Raw genomic sequence first — 17609 nt, 5'->3', positions numbered from 1 at the left:
GCCGTGGCCTGGCCGGTGCAGCGGTGGGAGGCCGCCACACCGCCACTGCCGCGTCCCCGGGGATCCTGCGAGCCCCTGGCAGAGCCCTGGCTCACCTCCGCCTGCCACGCCAGCGTTTCGACCTCGAAGTTTGCCTTGCTTGTGCAGTTTGCGGTAGCACTTTTTAAACAATTTTGTATAAAAGCCAGTAGATGGATGCATTTTCTGTTGTTCTTTGGTTGCCTTTTTTTTTTTTTAATTTAAAAACCGCTTTAAATACACCACCAGCAGCAGCAGCAGCAGGGGAGCGGGCCGGGGGGCCGCGCACGGCAGTGGCGGCTGGGCCGCGGGGGACCCTGTGACTCGACACGTCTCAGCCGTGCCATTATAAGCCACCACGTCCATCTTCCCCCTCGTCCCTCCCGCTGGGCTGCGGCTGAAGGCGAGCGAGCCGCCGCGGCGGGGGACAGACCGTACCATCGAGGAGGCCATTTTGCAGCCGGTGAGGGAGCGGGGGGGAGTGAGAGAGAGGGAGGGAGGGAGAGGGCGGCGGGCGCGGCCGGGCAGGACCCGGCCCCCCGCGGCAGGTAAGCGCAGCAGCACCTGGCGAAGGGGAAGGAGCGGGCTGCCCGCCCGCCGGGGCCACGCGCCTGCCCCCGGGCGGCAGCCGGTCTCGCTGGGCGACGCGGCTCGGCGGGGGCCCGGCAGGCTCCGCTGATCGCCGGGGAGCCGCGGCCCCTGGCCCCGCGGCGGGCCGGCAGGGCAGGGCAGGGCTGGGCTGGGCTGGGCGGGGCGCGGCCGGCAGGGGGCGCTGTCCCGCTGGGCCCGCCGCGCGGGGCAGGGGGGTCCGCAAAGGGTTAAGGAGCGGGCGGCGGAGCCTGGCCGCCCCTGCCGGGAGACCGGGGCGGGGGGGAATAAACGGGGGGGGGGGGGGGGGGGATAAAAAATAAACGCAGGCAGGCAGCCGGGGCCACGGAGCACTCCCGCCTCTCCTTCCCCATCCCCCCCACCCCGCCGCTCGCCGGCGGGGACAGCGCGGGACGCGGAGGCCGGGGCGCAGCGGCGGGACGACAATGCAGCAGGCGGAGAAAGCAGGAGGGGCAGCGCACGGCAACATGGAGGGAGGCGCGGAGCGGGCCAGCCCCTGATGCGGCTCTTTCTCCTCCTCCTCCGGGCAGCGGCTCCGGCGGCGATTCCCTCCCTGGCGGCGGCTGGCGGCGGCGGGTGGAAATGAGCAGGTCGGCGGCGCTTCTCCTCTGCCTGCTGGGCTGCAACGTGTGGAAGGCGGTGACCAAAACCTTAGGGGCGCCCGAGGCGGCTCAAGGTCGGTGCGGGAAGGGCGGCGGGACTGGCCCGCTTTGTGCGGCGGCCCCCGGGGCGGCGGGGGGCTGCATTGTGCGGGCGGCGGCAAACTTGGGGGGCCGGACCGGGGGCTTGGCGTTGGGGGGGGAGGGGGCGGCGGACGACGGGCGGCGATACGAGACCTCTCCCGGCTCCCACCGCCCGCCGGCTGCGGGGCGCAGCGGGGGCGCCGCCCGCTGCAGACACCCTCCACCCCCTCAGGCCCGGGGTGGTGAAGGCAGCCCCGCGGCGGAGGCCAGTGCAAGCCCCGCGGCTGGGGAGCTTTTGTTAACGGAAGGGGCAGGAGCTGCCGCTGGCCTCATTTTGCTGCCCCCTCCCTCAGCGCCGCCGGAGCTGTTGCATTGCATCTTTCTCCCCCGGTTCCCCCCACTCCCCGCCGTGCCCGCTGCAGGGCCCGACGCGGCGGTGAGAGGCGGGCCGAGGGGCACCGGCGGCCGCGGGCCCTGCCCCCGGCCTTGCAGTGCCGCCTGCCTGCGGGTTCGCCCCCCGGGCTGGCGGCGCGGCTCGGCCCGCCGCCCCGGGACGTTTCCGGGCCTCGCCCGGGCCTTTTGTTCGGCGCGGTGGGCTGCCCGCCGGCCGGGCGGGGGTCTGTCACGGCGCCGGGCGGCCGCTGCGCCCCTCGGCAGCCGGGGAGAGACGCTTCACCGGCCAAGCAGGGTCGCCCTCGCCCGGGCGGGAGCAGAAGCGGCAGCGGGGTAGTGCCCGAGCTCCACCGGGAGGCCGCGGTGGCTCCCCCGGCACCTGGGGCAGCTCCTGGGCCGGGCCAGGGTCCGGCCGGGGGCTGCTCTGCCCTGAACCTCACAGGTGCCGTGGTGAGGCATCCCCTCGGCGGCGAGGCGCACCTGCCCTCCAGCCCTCTCCCCCTGTGGAAACTCGGCCGGGGGGAGATGCTCCCTCGTGCCCCGCTTGCCCTCGGCCTTGCGTGTGGTGGCAGGAGGGCAGCCCCTCCGTCAGCCTCCTCCTGCCAGGCTCCGACAGGGATCCGGCGCCAGCGTCACCCCTGCCGGGACCACGCCGCGCTACGAAGCAGAAAACTTGTCTACCTAAGGGTACAAAATGTGCTGGGAGGAAATGCGTCCTCCCCGATGGTCAGTGTTAGCCTCGCAGCATGGCATGCGTTGTCAAGTGGCTAAATGTGTCATCTGGGATGAGAAATAGTACGCCGGCTTAGCCTTCGTGGCCATGGGTTGGCAGCGTCCTTCCCGCTGCGGTGGGGTGGAAGTACACCACACGAAGAGTATACTTGCGTCCCGTTTCCTCTAAGATTTCCTGTCTCACGTGTCGGTAAGAATCAGTAAGCGATGCTTGCCACAGGAAGGAAAACGTTAAAAGTAACCTTTTTGAACTCTTTCTTTCGTGGTTGTATTTGCAGTATACTAAGTAAGATCTAGGCAGGCCTGTGCTCTCATACAGAGTATTCAAAAGGTATTGGTATCTTGTAGCAAAACCTACCACGCTAGGCCATCTGACATCAAATGTAATGTCAGATTCTGCATTTTTTTAAAGACAAAACAATAACAGTTCTGGAATAAGAAGTATTAAACTATAACTCAAGGGCCAGTAAACTCAGGACTATACTGAGTTTATTGATGAGCGTGCCAGAAAAATAGAACTGTCTTCATCCCTTGAAGCTAGCTCTTCAGATACCAAGGTAATATCAAAATCTATTGTAATTTCTGTATCATAAGGAAACTCTATTTCATATATGTGATCAAAGTGGTGAGGTATTGGCAAAATTAGTGCCTTTCAACTGCCCTGTCGATCTCATCTTCTATTGTCAAGCTCAAATCATGGTATGTGGAAAGACTTGTCTCTATAGCTGTTACATCCACATCAAGCCTGATAGCTGATTATTTAAGTAGTAGCAGCTATGTCAGTGAGGAAAGAATATTTCTATCTAAATAGAATGGTTTAATTTTATCTTCTGAGTAAGAACATCTGAGTTTTCATAGATAGCATCATTTTCCAAAGTCTAATTACGAGCCCAATCTTTACTCTTTGGACATGTACATTGGTAGTGGATATGTAGAGCTAATCTCATATTGAAGTGTATTCTGCTCTCTAGTTACCAGCTACTTACCATGAGTCTTTTTTTGAAAGTTTATGTGTTTATGGGATGCCAGCTTGTAACCTTGACTAAGTTCCTAATCATCAGGTGTGAACATCTTCTGGGGAAAAGAGTTTTAGTACCAAGCACATTCCTTGTTTGTATACTGAGCACAGTAAGTGCTAAATGGTTGTAAAACCTAAACCAACTGTTTTTCCCTCCTGCCCTTTTAGCACTGTGGTGATAGTTGTAGCTACAGGTGAAGGGCCATTGCAAAATTTCAGGGAAGTTTGCAGATGACTGACTTTGCCCTTGTGGCTGGGAAAAGACTAGTGAAAAACCAAGGGATTGGAATAAGGTGGCGGTGAGAAAGCTGGAGGATGCTATCAGGGATTAATTGCTTCAGCTGCAGTATTTACTATTGGACAGGTTACAAGAGACTAGGGCGGAGAGCCCTCCTCGTGGTGGGACACATTAGAGGAGACTCAGTTAAGATTTGGGTTAACAGACCAAATAAACAGGTCTTGAGTTTGGAGCTATTTGAAGGTGGGTTTTGTAGTCAGTATTCTGGTTAAGGAAGGGATGAGGAGCAATGCTTTGCATCGAGCATTTCTCTCTTTCACTGCTCCCAGCTGTATGTTCAGACAGTCCCAGCTTCAAATTCTGCTCGGCCAGACTGATTACATAATTTGTGAATATGGGAAGTACTGGTAATTAAGCTCTGCATTTAGCACTCTATTTAGAAAATTGGATGACTTTGGCAGGCTGTTACCTTATTTGATCCATTATGCAGATCTGTTGTGGCCTCTGAAGGTCACAGCGGTACCCTCTAAGTTTCAATAACTTATTTACTTTAATATGGTAAAATCCACACAGATGAGTTGTTCATTTTTGTCAGCGTTGATGCTTAGAGCCCCAGCAGTGAGGTTGTTGGAAGTCCATGAAGGTACACTTTAGGATTGGTAAGGCTTTACCTCTTTAACTTCTCTCAAATACTTAAAACCTGACAAGTGTTTCAGATGAGGACTTAAATGATGGGTTTGAAGGGTTTTTGGTGGTTTTGTTTGGTTTTTAGTTGTTCTGTCAGGTATTCCAGAACTTAAATTGGCTTGAATGCTGAAATGAATGTGTAGAAATTTTAATTAAAACACAAAAACAAACCAACCCTTAAGCTGCATTCCTATTTGGGACTGGTGATTTGTCTGCGTACAGACAAAATACAGAGTGAGTTTTCCTCATGTGAGCATATCCCTTTTAAACTTAGGGAGCCTTGGCAAATAGGAACTTAAGAGTTATATGAAGAGGTAACACTAACCCAGGGAGAATGTAAGCAAGATCAGTGTAATTTGAGAAGGGGTTAAATTTCTTTGTCGCCTATAAACTTACCTTCGCAGTAGATGAGAATGATTCGTTCATAGATGCTAGGGAGGCTCTTTTAAAAGAAATCCTAGAATATTGTGTTGTAGTGTGGAAGTCCAGTATGACTTTTGTCTGCTGCAGTGGGTTTAATTCATGTCTTCATATTGTCATTAGTCGTTCAAAACAAAGAAGTTATGAATAATAAAGTAATGTGTCTTGAGACAGTGCTAATTGCCATGTGTTACCTAACACAAAGGTTAAAACAACCTTCTCCCCCCTCTCTTTTGTCTTTTTTTTTCTTTAAACCTCACACTGATACCTCTTACTGCTTGTGACTAGAATCTGGTTCATGAAATTTTTAGGGACGGCTGCTTTCTGTGCCAACTTCTGGCCAAGTGAATGGTTTCAAGTAGCAGTCCCCTCTCTACAGGAGAGGCTTCTGGTAGCAATGAAATGCAATTTTACCATATGTTTGTTAATGTAACAGAAGCCTGGGTATATGTATTTGTGTGCTGGGGAGGAAGAAGGATTGTGCTTTCAGGTTTGTTGGAAAACTTAAGAAATCTCCAATGGTTTTGGTGCATGGAGGAGCAGAAATGTCACTCTGCCTCCTGTTAGTACAAACTTCAAGTTAGTTTTTTACTGTTGTCTTCTGTGGGCAATGACTAGCCACAGTCTTGGTGCATGAAGAAAACTGAGAGGAAAATGCATGGCAAGGAAACTCAATGCATAGGTCGTGTCAGTATAGGTATGTACAGTACCTGGCAGCTTGGTGGCAGCTTTAATGGCATTTCTTAACAACCCTGCTTGAAGTTTGGCTGTTAGCAATATGCTTGGGAATGATGCTTCTTTTCCATCTATCTCAAATTACTTTAGTACAGTTGATCAATACAGTTGTGTCGTGTACCTTGAGCTTATAATTTAAGGAGAGTGTTATTTTTCCAGTCAGCCAAAGACAAACTAAATAATCTCTCCAAAATACCTGCAACCTGAAATCAGAGTGTGCACTTTCAGTATTTCTGTTACCTTATACCCTGATTACTTTGTGCAAGCTGCATTTGTTTGAGGATTAATTTCCATTTGCTCCAGTATATATCAGTTCTGCACTGTCAGTGTTCTGCCTCTCCCACAGGTCTCAGTGGTTTTACTACTTACCTGTCAGGGAGCACAAATAAGGGAGACAAGAAGCCTGTATAAAGGGTTGTATTTACTAGAACAAATGACTTTAATAATACTAAATATAATACACACTAATAATATACACTAAAACATTTTGTTTTGGGAAATACCAAAGAGAACTGAGTGCTGCTTTTGTTTTAACTTCAGAAATTCCAGAAACGTTTTCCTGTAAGCTGGTTTACATTAAGTTTTCAGTTAATGTAATATCTGGCTTGTTGCGCAAGGGTAATAAGCACTATACACAACCTTTTTACAAACACCATCTTTAGTTTGATTGGAAAGTGGAAAGATATGTATATATTTGTTAATACAGAGTCATAAGAATGTGAACATACTGTATTTTCGTGTTGCTTTTAGTAAGTGCATTGAATCTTTCACTTCAAAATATCAAGACAGAATCATGTTTGACGTAATGGCAAGTCTGAGGCCTTGAAAGTAGTATTTAAGTATATTTCAACATAGAGCTACATTTTCATTTCATGTAAAATGCCAATGTTCTGGTTCAGATGTACCCATGTCACTTTTTTGTTAGCTTGAAGAGCAACAGATCTTGAGACGATCTGGAGGAAAAATTCATTTATGCACAGTAGAGCCTGTAAATTTGGCTCCCTCACTAGCTACTTGGGGGATTGGGTATATTTAAACAGAACTGCTGTGGATATAAAGCATGTTTTGAATAGAAGCAGTCTCTGCAGGCAGGGCACAAAAGTCCCTGGAAATCCAACACTGAAGCTACCTTTTAATTGTTCTTCCTCTTAGCTTTTGCAGTTCTGTGAGCTGTCACTGCCTGTGCCATACTGTGGAGGCATACTAGGGAGTGAAATGCTGTCTTTATCCATTATCTGTATGCCTTGCACACCAGGAGGTGAAGCCTCCCTGTCACTGTGAGTAGGAACCTGCACCATGGAAAACTCTGCTATGCTGCTGTAATGGTTGTTTTCCAGGTGGGGAGGCAGGAGCACATGACAGTAGAGAGGACCCCACATAAGCCTTGCTGGACTTGTGGTGACCCTTGTAGGGGCCACCCTCAGCTTCTCTGCCTTGTGGGAGCCAGGCTTTGAGGAGACACAGCGGCAACTGCAGTTAGCAGGGAGGAAATGAAGCGTGGGGGGCAAGCCAAGGGGAAGGAAGGAGCAGCATGCTTTTGGCTTGGGGACGACAAAGTAGCTGAATCCAATAAGGTGCAAAATGCTTCCAGTTTTCTTAAGTTCTAGCAGCAGAAGTGCTGAGAACTACTGTGCTGTGTGGTAGGTGTGAGTAATACAATAGCAATGTTTAACAGTAAAGGGGAGCTTACCTTGACAGTCAGTAAATGCTGAGATAAATAAGAGGCAGAGGCATAAGGTACTCCTGCTTTGTTAAACAGAGGCCTTTCTTCTTTGTGCAGTAATTAACAGAGGTGATAGCAGTGTGGGAGCTCCCTCTTGTTTTATCCCACCTTTGTGATTGTCATTACTGAAAAAACGGTGTCTTTCATCCTTTATAAGCAAGAGTGTATACTAATACAGCAACAAGTATTTCTCAAATAAGTTGTGAGATTTGCTTGATTATAAAGCAACAACAAATTAAGGTAAATGCTGTATTTGGACTGCTGCTGGGAGGAAATTAATGTGTCAGCAGTTTGTCCAGCCTTCTTGCTCTCCACCATACTGTGAACAGTTGTGCAAAGTGAAAGGTTAAGATCCAAACATCTCATCTCTCAGTCTGTACTTGATATGTGAATGTAAGACTTCTCATGCAAGGGATATGCACCTGTCATCCAGGGTAGGAGGCATCTCACCTAACTCAGGTGTCTGCAAGTATCTACATCTTGGCTAGTCATCCACGGTCCTTTTACAGAGATGAAGTTCTAATCTTTTCAGCTAATGGAGCCAAGGGTCATTCCTGTCACCAGGAGTAAGCACATTTGGTCAGATGAATCGTGCTGTGTGGATCTCCACTGAATAGCATGGCAGCCTAGACAATGCTGTTGTACTCCCATTTAGTCAGATGAATCCTCCTTCAGATACTGTAGCTGGAAGTTTCACCAGCGTGGTATTGCCCTCAGGCTCAGCCTTAGAGCTACTGAACATATACCATGTAATAAGCGATGTGAAGGAACACACACTCTTGGATTACCTGGCTGCGTTATCTTGCATTTCTCAAGACTCAAACAAGAGTTATTGTCTATTACATTTCTAAACCATTTGTCTTTGTAGCAGTATGCTTATGAGCCTAAGTGTTTCACTCCCAAGAGTAAATAAACAAAAAGAAAGGTTCAGAAACAAGCATGGAGTCTTGCAGAGTTGTTTGGGCTTGTCTAGGTGTTTATGCCATGTTTTTAATTAGCTTTGTATTCCCAGGAGTTGATTTATTCTGGAATAAGCTGCATTGTTACTCTCACCTTTGTCTGTTTTCTCTTACTGGCATTTGTGTAGCAATGTGGTAAACCAGACTGGGGAAGTTATGCAACTGAAAACTCCTGTATGCACCAGTTCAGTCTTCACCTGGATTACTTTCCGAGTTGGATTCATCGGGAATTACAGAAATGCTGTTGCTGGTGCAAAGGAAAGGGCTGAGAGGAGCTGATAAGGGAAAACAAGGACTTCATGGCAACGATGTCAGTTGACGCAGGATTAAATTGTTTGTAGAACTAACATGAGATGTAGGGCACAATATTTAGCAAGTTAACCATTTTAAAAGTTACTGCTCAAAGGACACAGCTATTGTCTGAAAATGTGATACCACCCCATTGCTCAAAGAAAAAGCATCAAGAATTTATTGAAAACTAATTTGCCTACAGCAGATGAAAAGACTGCATTAGAGCAGTGAATACTGGCAGACCTGGACCTAGGTACTGGCAGACGATTTGAGATGCTTTCAGCTGCGACTGTCTCCATCAGGACAGGTTTATGTCCCTGCCTCAGATATTCCAGTTTGTACCCTGCATGGGAGTTTAAACAGAGCTTCATCCACAGTTTTAGCTCAAGCGAACTGTGAGATGTAGTGCACATGAGTTTCTCCCACTTGTAGGGTAATGGGTGGGTTAGTACCCGAGTCATCTTTTTCTCTGCTCTCTGGATGTCCCAAATGGCTTGAGAGGAAATGATGCACTTTGGCCTGTTTAAACGCCAAAGAAATGTGGAGGGCAGTACTGGGCGCTTAGCGTAGCATTCTGGTAGAGTAACTTTTGTCAGCTAGCTGTGAATGTATGATTTGGCATGATTAGCGCATGATGCCTGATAGTGTCTGGTCATTCCTCTCTGAACTGTCTGTCAACCAGAGCAATTCCCACTTTCTTCCAGATAATTGCCTTGCTTTCCTTAGTTACTGCCCTTCTGCATTGATGTCTTCTAGATTATGGTGTCTGCTGAGAGATAAGAAGTTTTCACTACTTATCCTACCCTTCCTCCTGTCCCTGTGTTAACCCTCATGTATTTAAAGGCTTGCAGTGCTCTTGCTGCAGACCAGCAGGTAAGTCTGCTAGGGAGTGTTCGTGGCCATTTCTTGTTTCTGAGTTCGGCAAGCATTGCTAGGGAAATAAATAGGTCCAGGAGCTCTGGAGATAGGACTGATGGTCTGCAGGGGGTGAGGCAGACGAGGGCAGGAACACGCTGCTGGGCAGCAGGGTGATAAACTTGTCCAGGCGCTGCATTGTGTTTGCAGAATGGGTGGCATCAGCTCAAGATGGGAGCAACAGTTGCTCTCTGCTTTCCCTCTGAATTGTGCTTCTGGCAAGTTCTGAAACCCACTGAGTAGCATGCTGACCTGGACAAATATTACAGTAGTTTAAGAAGCTACTTGTGGTAATAATGTTGACAGACACAGTGAAGCACAGCAATATACTTGCTCTTTTAGCTTTACTGCTAGTACCCAGAGCATTCTTGCAACTCAGCTTATTTCAGTGTGTGTGCTGTAGTTGAGGTCCTGGCAAATAACTTAAGTTTGAGCCAGTCTCTAGGTTCATGATGTATGATTTACAGGAGCCAGGAACACAGATGTTTGAAATGAGAGCTGTATTTTCTTTGTTTTGCAGAGTGCCTGTGTGTGGGGACTGTTACTTTTTTACCTACCATTAAAAATTTAATACGAGGAAGCTCCTTTTCTTCAAAAGTTAAAATTTCCTTTGTTCTTACAGGATAGTTATTTCATTCTTTAATATACTGCTAGTTAAAACTTTTTAGAGGGAACTATGGCATTAAACTTACTTGATGTAAATATTGTTGTTAGCAGTTTATGTGAAAATTAAAAATACACTTTCTTCAAGCAGTCTGAAGCAGTAGGAGCAAGAGCTTCTAATGGGATGAATTTCAAGTTTACTTATTGCTGCAAGCTATTGAGTTATGACTGCAGCAGGCTTTGGAATATTAAACTAGTAAAAACACTTTAAAAATCAGTTGCTGAAGGAAGAGAACCTGATGTACTAAAATTCTTGTTGAAAACTATTAGTTTTTCCAGACATTTCATTAGATAAGGACTTCCTTCTTTATATCAGATATGAGTAGTTATCTGCTCTGTGAAACTTTACCTCAGCGAAAACTACTTGGCACTCTTTATCTATGTTCAAAATCTTGCTGTAGATCTTGTTTTATTTAGTAATTTTACCTGTGAGTATGTAATTAGTCTTTCAGTAACATTCTCCCCCCCCCTTTTTTTTTTTTAAAAAGCATGGTTTACTATTGCTGCTGAAATAGCTGAGTGAGCCCTCTCAGCAGATGTCATTAGAAAGGGGATCAAAGCAGTGTCATGTCACAAGCTAACTTTCTGCACAGAAAAACCCTTGGGTTTTGAGGGGTGAGGGACTAGGTAACAGACAGTAAAGCAGTTTCTGTGATGGTGTCGTAGAAAGGTAATGGTTATTCCCATGTGCAAGTTAATGCATGCTTTTAAGTGAATACTCCATACTTTCATAAATTCTTCTGTGGTGAAGAAAAATCAAAAAAGAGTGTATTTAAGCTCTCAGGACCAAACTCTTATAAATGATAGACATGTAGATTTCTTCAGAGCAGTAGAGAATCTTTGTTTACCACAGATGATTGCACATAAACAAAGATGCTTTTTAATATCTGATGCATTCAAGTATTAAGTCTTGCATCAGGCACTCAGAATGATCAAATGTCATCTTCCCTTACCCCTAGCCTAATTGCATGGTAGGAAATATTAGAGCTCAAATTCTTATGGCCACACTCTCTCGGGTGTTTCTTCAGTCCAGGTATTATTTAATCTGCAAGCCTGTGCCTTACAAATCTGTGGTGATTTTAGCATTTCCAAGAAGGTATGTATTGAATTGGAGGAAGACCAAATGCACAGCAGTGTTACCTGACCATGATGCTGACATGGGGCAGAAATTTCTTTGCCTCGCTGCTACTTCATGCCATTCTGTCTACTGCTATACAGATTAACGGTTAGTAAGGATATACTCTAAATAGTCCATCATGAAAGAGCTATGGTACATCTGGGGGCTGGCTATGAACAAATAGTATCTGACAGTATCGGGTTGCAGGACTGATCATTGCTTACATTCTGGTGTGTCTTTGCGGAGATAGTAAAGTGCAGCCTTCATTACTCCAAATCTTGTTAAAATTCAGAAGAGCTTTTAACAGTCCAAAGGCTTTGAAGGAAATGCGTACGTTTGCCAAAAGGAATAGCGCAGAAGATAAGGTCAGGAGTAAAGAGAAAGTGCAGTGATCAAGATGGCACACTGTCTAGGCCAGGGCTGGGAAGGAAACCAAGGCCACACAAGAGTCTGGTCTTAATTCATGCCATTTTTACTTTAATGACTAGGGGGCTTTTAACGAATTTACTGATACTCAGTCATGGCGGTTTCTTCTTGGACCCTTGTGAAATAATTTTCAGATTTAGTCACCCTTTTCTTGCCATTTCATGCTTTTCTTTGTCACGCTTGCATGAGTGTAAAGGGTAAAGGCAGAGAGCTGCCTGGCAGTGGGCAGCACAGTGGTGTGTCAGCAGTCTGGGCTTGCTTTCGGCCTCCTGGGAAGGCAGACAGCCCCCACCTGCTACACCGATGTTCAGATTTGAGGATATTTTTTTGTAAGTAGATGCACAGCCACTCGTCCCCAAAATGGATGGCAAGGTTGGTTTCTGAATTTATATATGTGTAATGAAAGTACGGAGAGGAAACAAAACGGGGGAAGAAAAAACAAAGATGATAGGTTGGCATGTTAAAGTTCCTATATAGGAAATGAATTTTGAGTGGGTTCCAGCCACAAGTACTAAGAAGCTCCTTCCTTTTCCTTTTGTTCTTTCCCTCACCTTCCCTTCCTTATTAAGTTGAGCTTAATTTTTAACTTTATTTCCGTCTGCCAGAAGACAACGTACTTTTTCAAAAGTAGTCATGTAAACAAATCTGTATTTCAGACATACTCACAAGCCTGATGTTGCTAGTAACATCAGAATCTCATTTCATGTTCTTAAGCAGCAGGAGGATAAAACACCTCAAAGCCAAGGTGCTGTTAAAAAGTCAGTACTTGTCTGTAGTTACAATGCGGAAAATACCATAAGAAGCAATTATTTTAATTCCAAGAGCAAGGCAACACAGGTGAATGTTGATTTCAGAGAATTTTGCTGATAGCTAATTGAACTTGTAAATAATAGTCTCTGTGCTCCTAGTATAATGTTTTGTTTAGCTTTTTTTAAAAAATTTTAAACCCAGACTGAAGACCTATGATTTTATGAGGTAGCCATGTATTGCATTCACTGGACCTTTTTGCCTGAGGGGGAAATAAAAATATTGTATGTTTTATACCACGTTAAACAGAATAGGGGAAAAGAAAAGAACTTAATAATATGTCCATTGATCTCTTTCCTTGATGTGAATTATTCAGATACTAGTGTGATGAGTTTTGTTAGGTTTTAGCAGGGGTTTTTTGAAGCTTTGTAAAGAAGAGGGCAAATACAAACAAAACTAGGTATTATTTTGATGGTAGGTATTTGCTTCACACCTTAATTTATCTCAGTTTGTGTTAATTACCAGGTTTCTGAGACAAAAATAGTGAGTTAGTATGATTAGCTTTCCTGTATGACTCTGAAAAACTATGAATTTAGTGTTTACTGGAATCTTCCTGTCTTCTTACTTCTGCTAGAAGACTGGGATGGATACAATTGCGGGTTGGAGACCTCAGCTTTTGTGCACACATGTGCAGACGTGCACACATGCTTGTCTTGTAAGGCCATATGGTATGAATCAAAGCTTACCTCACAGTAGTAAAACTGTAATGCATTTTCCACCATTTTCAGTTACGTGTTCATGGCATTGTATTCTGTACTTTGAACAACTTACAGTGATTTTCCTTTCTAAATGGTCATTATTCTATGAAATTAATGTGTTATCCAGGATACTTGGCTTCAATTTTGTCCTTGGATTGCTGTGGCTATTTCAATAACACCAGAAGTTGTGTCTTCTTTTCTGCTCACTTGCTTTGTTCAAAGCAGCTTTGGCTTGCAAACGTATACAGATGTGTTTGTTCTTTCTTGTTCATGGCAATAGATTTGAAGTAAACCCTTGCTAGCAGATAGAAGGCATGTGAATTAATTGAGTGTATGAGTATGTGTACTTCCTTGTTTAAGATTTTTAAAAAATCTGTTGAGGCCTCTAATTAAGCGTCACAGGCTTCTGGTCTTTTTTTCCTGCAGTTTTCATGGTATTTGCATACTATTATCAGGAGTTCTTACGAATTTCCAACTTTCTCAGGAAAAGTGGATTTTAATGTTAGACTTTTAAATCTTTTACATAAACCTGTACTGCTTAGAATTTTTTTCTCTCATTCTAATAGCTCAAGACAATTCAACCTTTAGTCTATGATAGTGCCTTCAGTGCCATTAAAAATTATCCTTTCTAAAACCACAAATATTCTTAGCATTAAAATGGAGAGCTGACCATCTTCATATCTTTTTATCTGTATTAAGATAAGTAGGGTTCCAGAGGTAGTTAAGACACCCTAAAATATGACCAGATGTTGAATCAGATGTATTTACCCAGAACTGGTGAATTCCATATATTTCTATTTCTTTTTCCCAACTCAGTGGTGCTTTGTGCTAGAGCCTATGTGATTCTGTATTGATGCTTTGGGACCAAAGAAAACAAAATAATACCATACGTCCAAGATGATATTACCCTGATGTAAGGTAAGACATTCAATTAAAGTCACAATACCTTGTAACAAGAGAATGGGAACTTCATGGATATTTTTAATACAGGTAAAAGTGACAGAATAATGTCTTACTCTGCAAGTTATGTTAGTGAAAATCAATACTAGTAGGTTCTTTTCTTTGGTACCATTAGTAGGTTCTTAGTTTCTAACTACTCCTGTACTCTCAGTATACCTGTTTGGAACTGATATGTTGTCGTGTATCAGAAATATAAAGTATCAAACAAAATCATGAATATTTAATGTAATGTGTCTTCTACATTGATCTTTTTGTACAGTTTGTAAACATTCTGATCCTTCTCTTCTGAATATGTCTGGTGGCTGAACCTTCTGCCATACTTGTCACTTTTGACAAGAGGACTTCTGTTGCCAGCAGCTGTGGTATAGAAATTGGCCTTGGTGGAGTGGCCACTAACTTCTTCACACAGTCGTGACTACCTTGACTTTCAGAGGAGGTGAACATCTGTCCTCCTCAGCATGCTCCCACAGTTCTCTTAGAGCAAGGAGCATACTCAGGCCAGAGTATGAAGGAGATGAATAGTTCATCGGGGAGTTGTGCTAAGACTTACTTAGTTGTTTCCTGATTCTTGTTTCTGGAGGCTGTCCATCCTCGTGGTGATTCTGGAGACATTTTATGCTTTGTCAGATTCACTTGAACTTGCCTCTGACTGGTGTTTCCAACTGTGCATTGTAAAAGTTGTATTACCTGGGTATTTACTCATGAGTTAGTTGTCCCTGACAACTTGGCAATGTTTCAACCTGTCCTTCCAGTTGCTTGAAATACAGCTGTGTTTCAGCTTCTGGAATACTTTCCTCCATGTGTCTTGTTCTTCTCCCAGATTCTTAATCCCTATCAGAAGAGATTGAGAAGGATTTGGTTGCTCAGTGGTTCCTGTAGTGAGAGATGCTGAATGTGTAGGTGGTATAAGGCATTTTGCTGGCCTTTACTAGCACACAGGGATGTGCATAGATGGGGCTGTAGCTAGAACAGTGTGTTTCTGCATGTGTTTTTCCTACTTGAGGGAAGCATGGTTAGCTTGATGGCCATGGCAGTATCTCATGGCTGCTAACTGTTGTGGTTTTGGCCAGTCCTTTTTATTCTTTTTGACACATTGCAGCCAGACTTAGAAAGGTCTGTCATGTTGGCTTTCTGCCAGCTGAGGATCCTAGACTGCAGCTTCTTCGGTGTGGGCTCATGTGGCAGAACATACAGCAGTGAGCAGGCTCTGCTCCTCTTCTTCACACTCATCCCAGCCCCACTGCTGCTTCTTTTTGAGGAACTCTGTATCCAGGTTGTATGGATCTGTGCAATAATTAAAATAAAAGGATGATTCTTACGAACATTTTTTGAACTCATTGGGGGAAACGAAGAAACAAAATCATCTTATTGGCTTCCATTCAGAAGAACAGTGGCTGCTGTGCAGTTGTTTTTGCCTTGCTGTGTGAGCTTGGAACAAATGTCTCATTGTTTTGCTCTTGGTGCTTGCAGGAGGCAGATGCTGGGCTTGCACTGCGTACCACCACTGTAAATTCTTGCTTGGCTATTATATATCTGTAAATAGCAGTAGTGCATGAGGGCCTCAGCTTGTGGTTGGGGTTCTGCTGGGCTGTAACCTGTCAAGTTGTTGCATTTTTTTTCCTTTTTCTGTTGCCAGGAAGCTAAACAGCAGAAGTTCTGCTTTGTGACCCCTTCTAATGCTGTAAGCTGTGCAGTAGGAAAAGGCAAATAAGGTAGAAACAGAGGAAAAAAAGTTCATATGAAAACACAAGTAGTTGGAAGAGGTAAACAAAATAGAAGAGCATACGTGAAAGGTACCCATCTGTGTCTTACTGGCTGTGGCTGCTTGCTCTAAACTGGTAAGAGAAGAATGTGTCCACCCTTACTTGCCAAAGGCTGGCATGCTTCAGGACTGCTTCAGAGCTACTATCCAGCAATACTGAGTAGGAGTCAGCGGGTAGTTTACTGTTCATTAGTTCTTGCTGACAGCTTGGAATTGATGGAAGTGGATGCTTTTAGAGGAAGTAAATTTAGTGTAAGGTTATGAAATGATGGGATAGCAGTTTATCTGTCTTTAAATGTTAGTTTCTCTATCTGCATTGGGTTTCTCTGCTTTAGGGAGGTTTGTATTGCCTAGATATAGGGGCTCGATGTAGCAATATGTGACGTTTGTATGATGGAATAGCCTTTCTCCATAGGTGCAGAAAAGAGGAGCTTATTGTAAAAAGGGCATTTATTTGAAGAATTATAAATATAAGCATTTCTTTTTCTTACTCAATTGTGCAAAAGCTTCTGTCTTGGATATTCTCGTCAAAGATGGTCTCTGATTGCTATGTGGCGCTTCCCCTTCAGATCTTGCAATGCTGACCTCATGTCTGATCTGATTTCACTGTGGCTGGGTTTTAGTGCTATACGTTGGTCTTTACTTTCTGAGCACCTTCAACAAGAAACTGGTGTGTTGTGTGCTTGAATACCACCTCAGACTGCTCCTTTTTAATAAGTGCTCAAGGTTTTATGCTCTTGTTTGTCCCTTTCACTGTAGAGTGCTATTTGGCTCTGTCCTTGTCCCTCCTCTCTGCATATCTTCCCCCTCTAAGAAATCATACTGCTCTCTTCGGCCTTACCCGTCACATCTATGTAGGTCATATCTGATTCTACATACTCTTAATTTTGATTTCTCTGTCTGTTTGGTCTCAGTCAGCTCCTGGCTACACCATAATTTATTACAAGTGACAGATTTGGAGGAGAAGGTCCTCTGCTTTATCGTATCTCTGATTATTGTACTGATGGCAGAAGATCGTGCTGTGACATTCCTCTGCATGGGTGTTTTAAAGTTCCAGGGTGGAGGAACTGACATGCTCTGCAAATTTTAAAACCCAAAGGAGTTCAAAGTAACAGATGCCAAACAGCTTTAACTCTTAACTTTCTGTCTTGGTTTATATTATGAGTGAGGAATAAAGTTAATATTTTTCTATGAAAAAAAAAAAAAAATTCAGACTGCACTGTGAACTGATGAGAATCAGATGCTAACTTTTTATTGTGTGATTCTTTAAAGAGTTAAAACATGATAGCAAGGGTGTTAATCTAGCAAATGTCTTCTGTTCATGTTTTAAACCCAGCATGAACAGAGATGGATGTTTTTAATAAAAAGACAGATATTTAATTCCAAGAAATATACAGGTCTTATGCCAGAACAAATGCAATTTGTGATTTCTGGTTAATTTTTTATTATTATTATTTTAGAATTATTTCCTCAGGGGCCATCTGCAGTCTTTGGAGCACTCTGTAACTTTCGGTAATAGCCTCAAGATTTTGTGTATTACATAAACTTCAGATTTCCTTGCTAGTAATCTGTGTTTGTTTGACTTTTCAGAAAGCCATTAGAGGCACCAGCAATAGCCTGTACTTGATTTTTGGAGGAGGAGGAGGAGGAGGAGGAGGAGGAGGAGGAGGAGTTGTTGTTGTTGTTGTTGTTGTTGTTGTTGTTGTTGTTGTTGTTGTTGTTGTTGTTGTTGTTGTTGTTGTTGTTGTTGTTGTT

General features: G+C 44.6%; 1 protein-coding gene across 3 annotated transcripts in view; it reads left to right on the top strand.

The window, feature by feature from the left end:
- The first annotated feature begins 353 nt into the window (after window positions 1-353).
- The window catches only part of FAM171A1 (family with sequence similarity 171 member A1), a 90851-nt gene continuing 73595 nt past the window's right edge, over window positions 354-17609 (top strand). For 2 of the 3 annotated variants that reach the window (XM_052803156.1, XM_052803135.1), the window contains exon 1: window positions 920-1303. In XM_052803156.1, the coding sequence (XP_052659116.1) occupies window positions 1210-1303 (94 nt within the window). In that variant the 5' untranslated portion in view covers window positions 920-1209. Of the gene's footprint in view, window positions 482-919; window positions 1304-17609 lie in introns of those variants that run through there. The other variant, XM_052803146.1, reaches the window with a different exon arrangement.

This window comes from Harpia harpyja, chromosome 1 (assembly GCF_026419915.1).
Source record: "Harpia harpyja isolate bHarHar1 chromosome 1, bHarHar1 primary haplotype, whole genome shotgun sequence".
NCBI classification, from domain to species: Eukaryota; Metazoa; Chordata; class Aves; order Accipitriformes; family Accipitridae; genus Harpia; species Harpia harpyja.
This window is presented reverse-complemented; position numbering and strand designations above follow the sequence as displayed.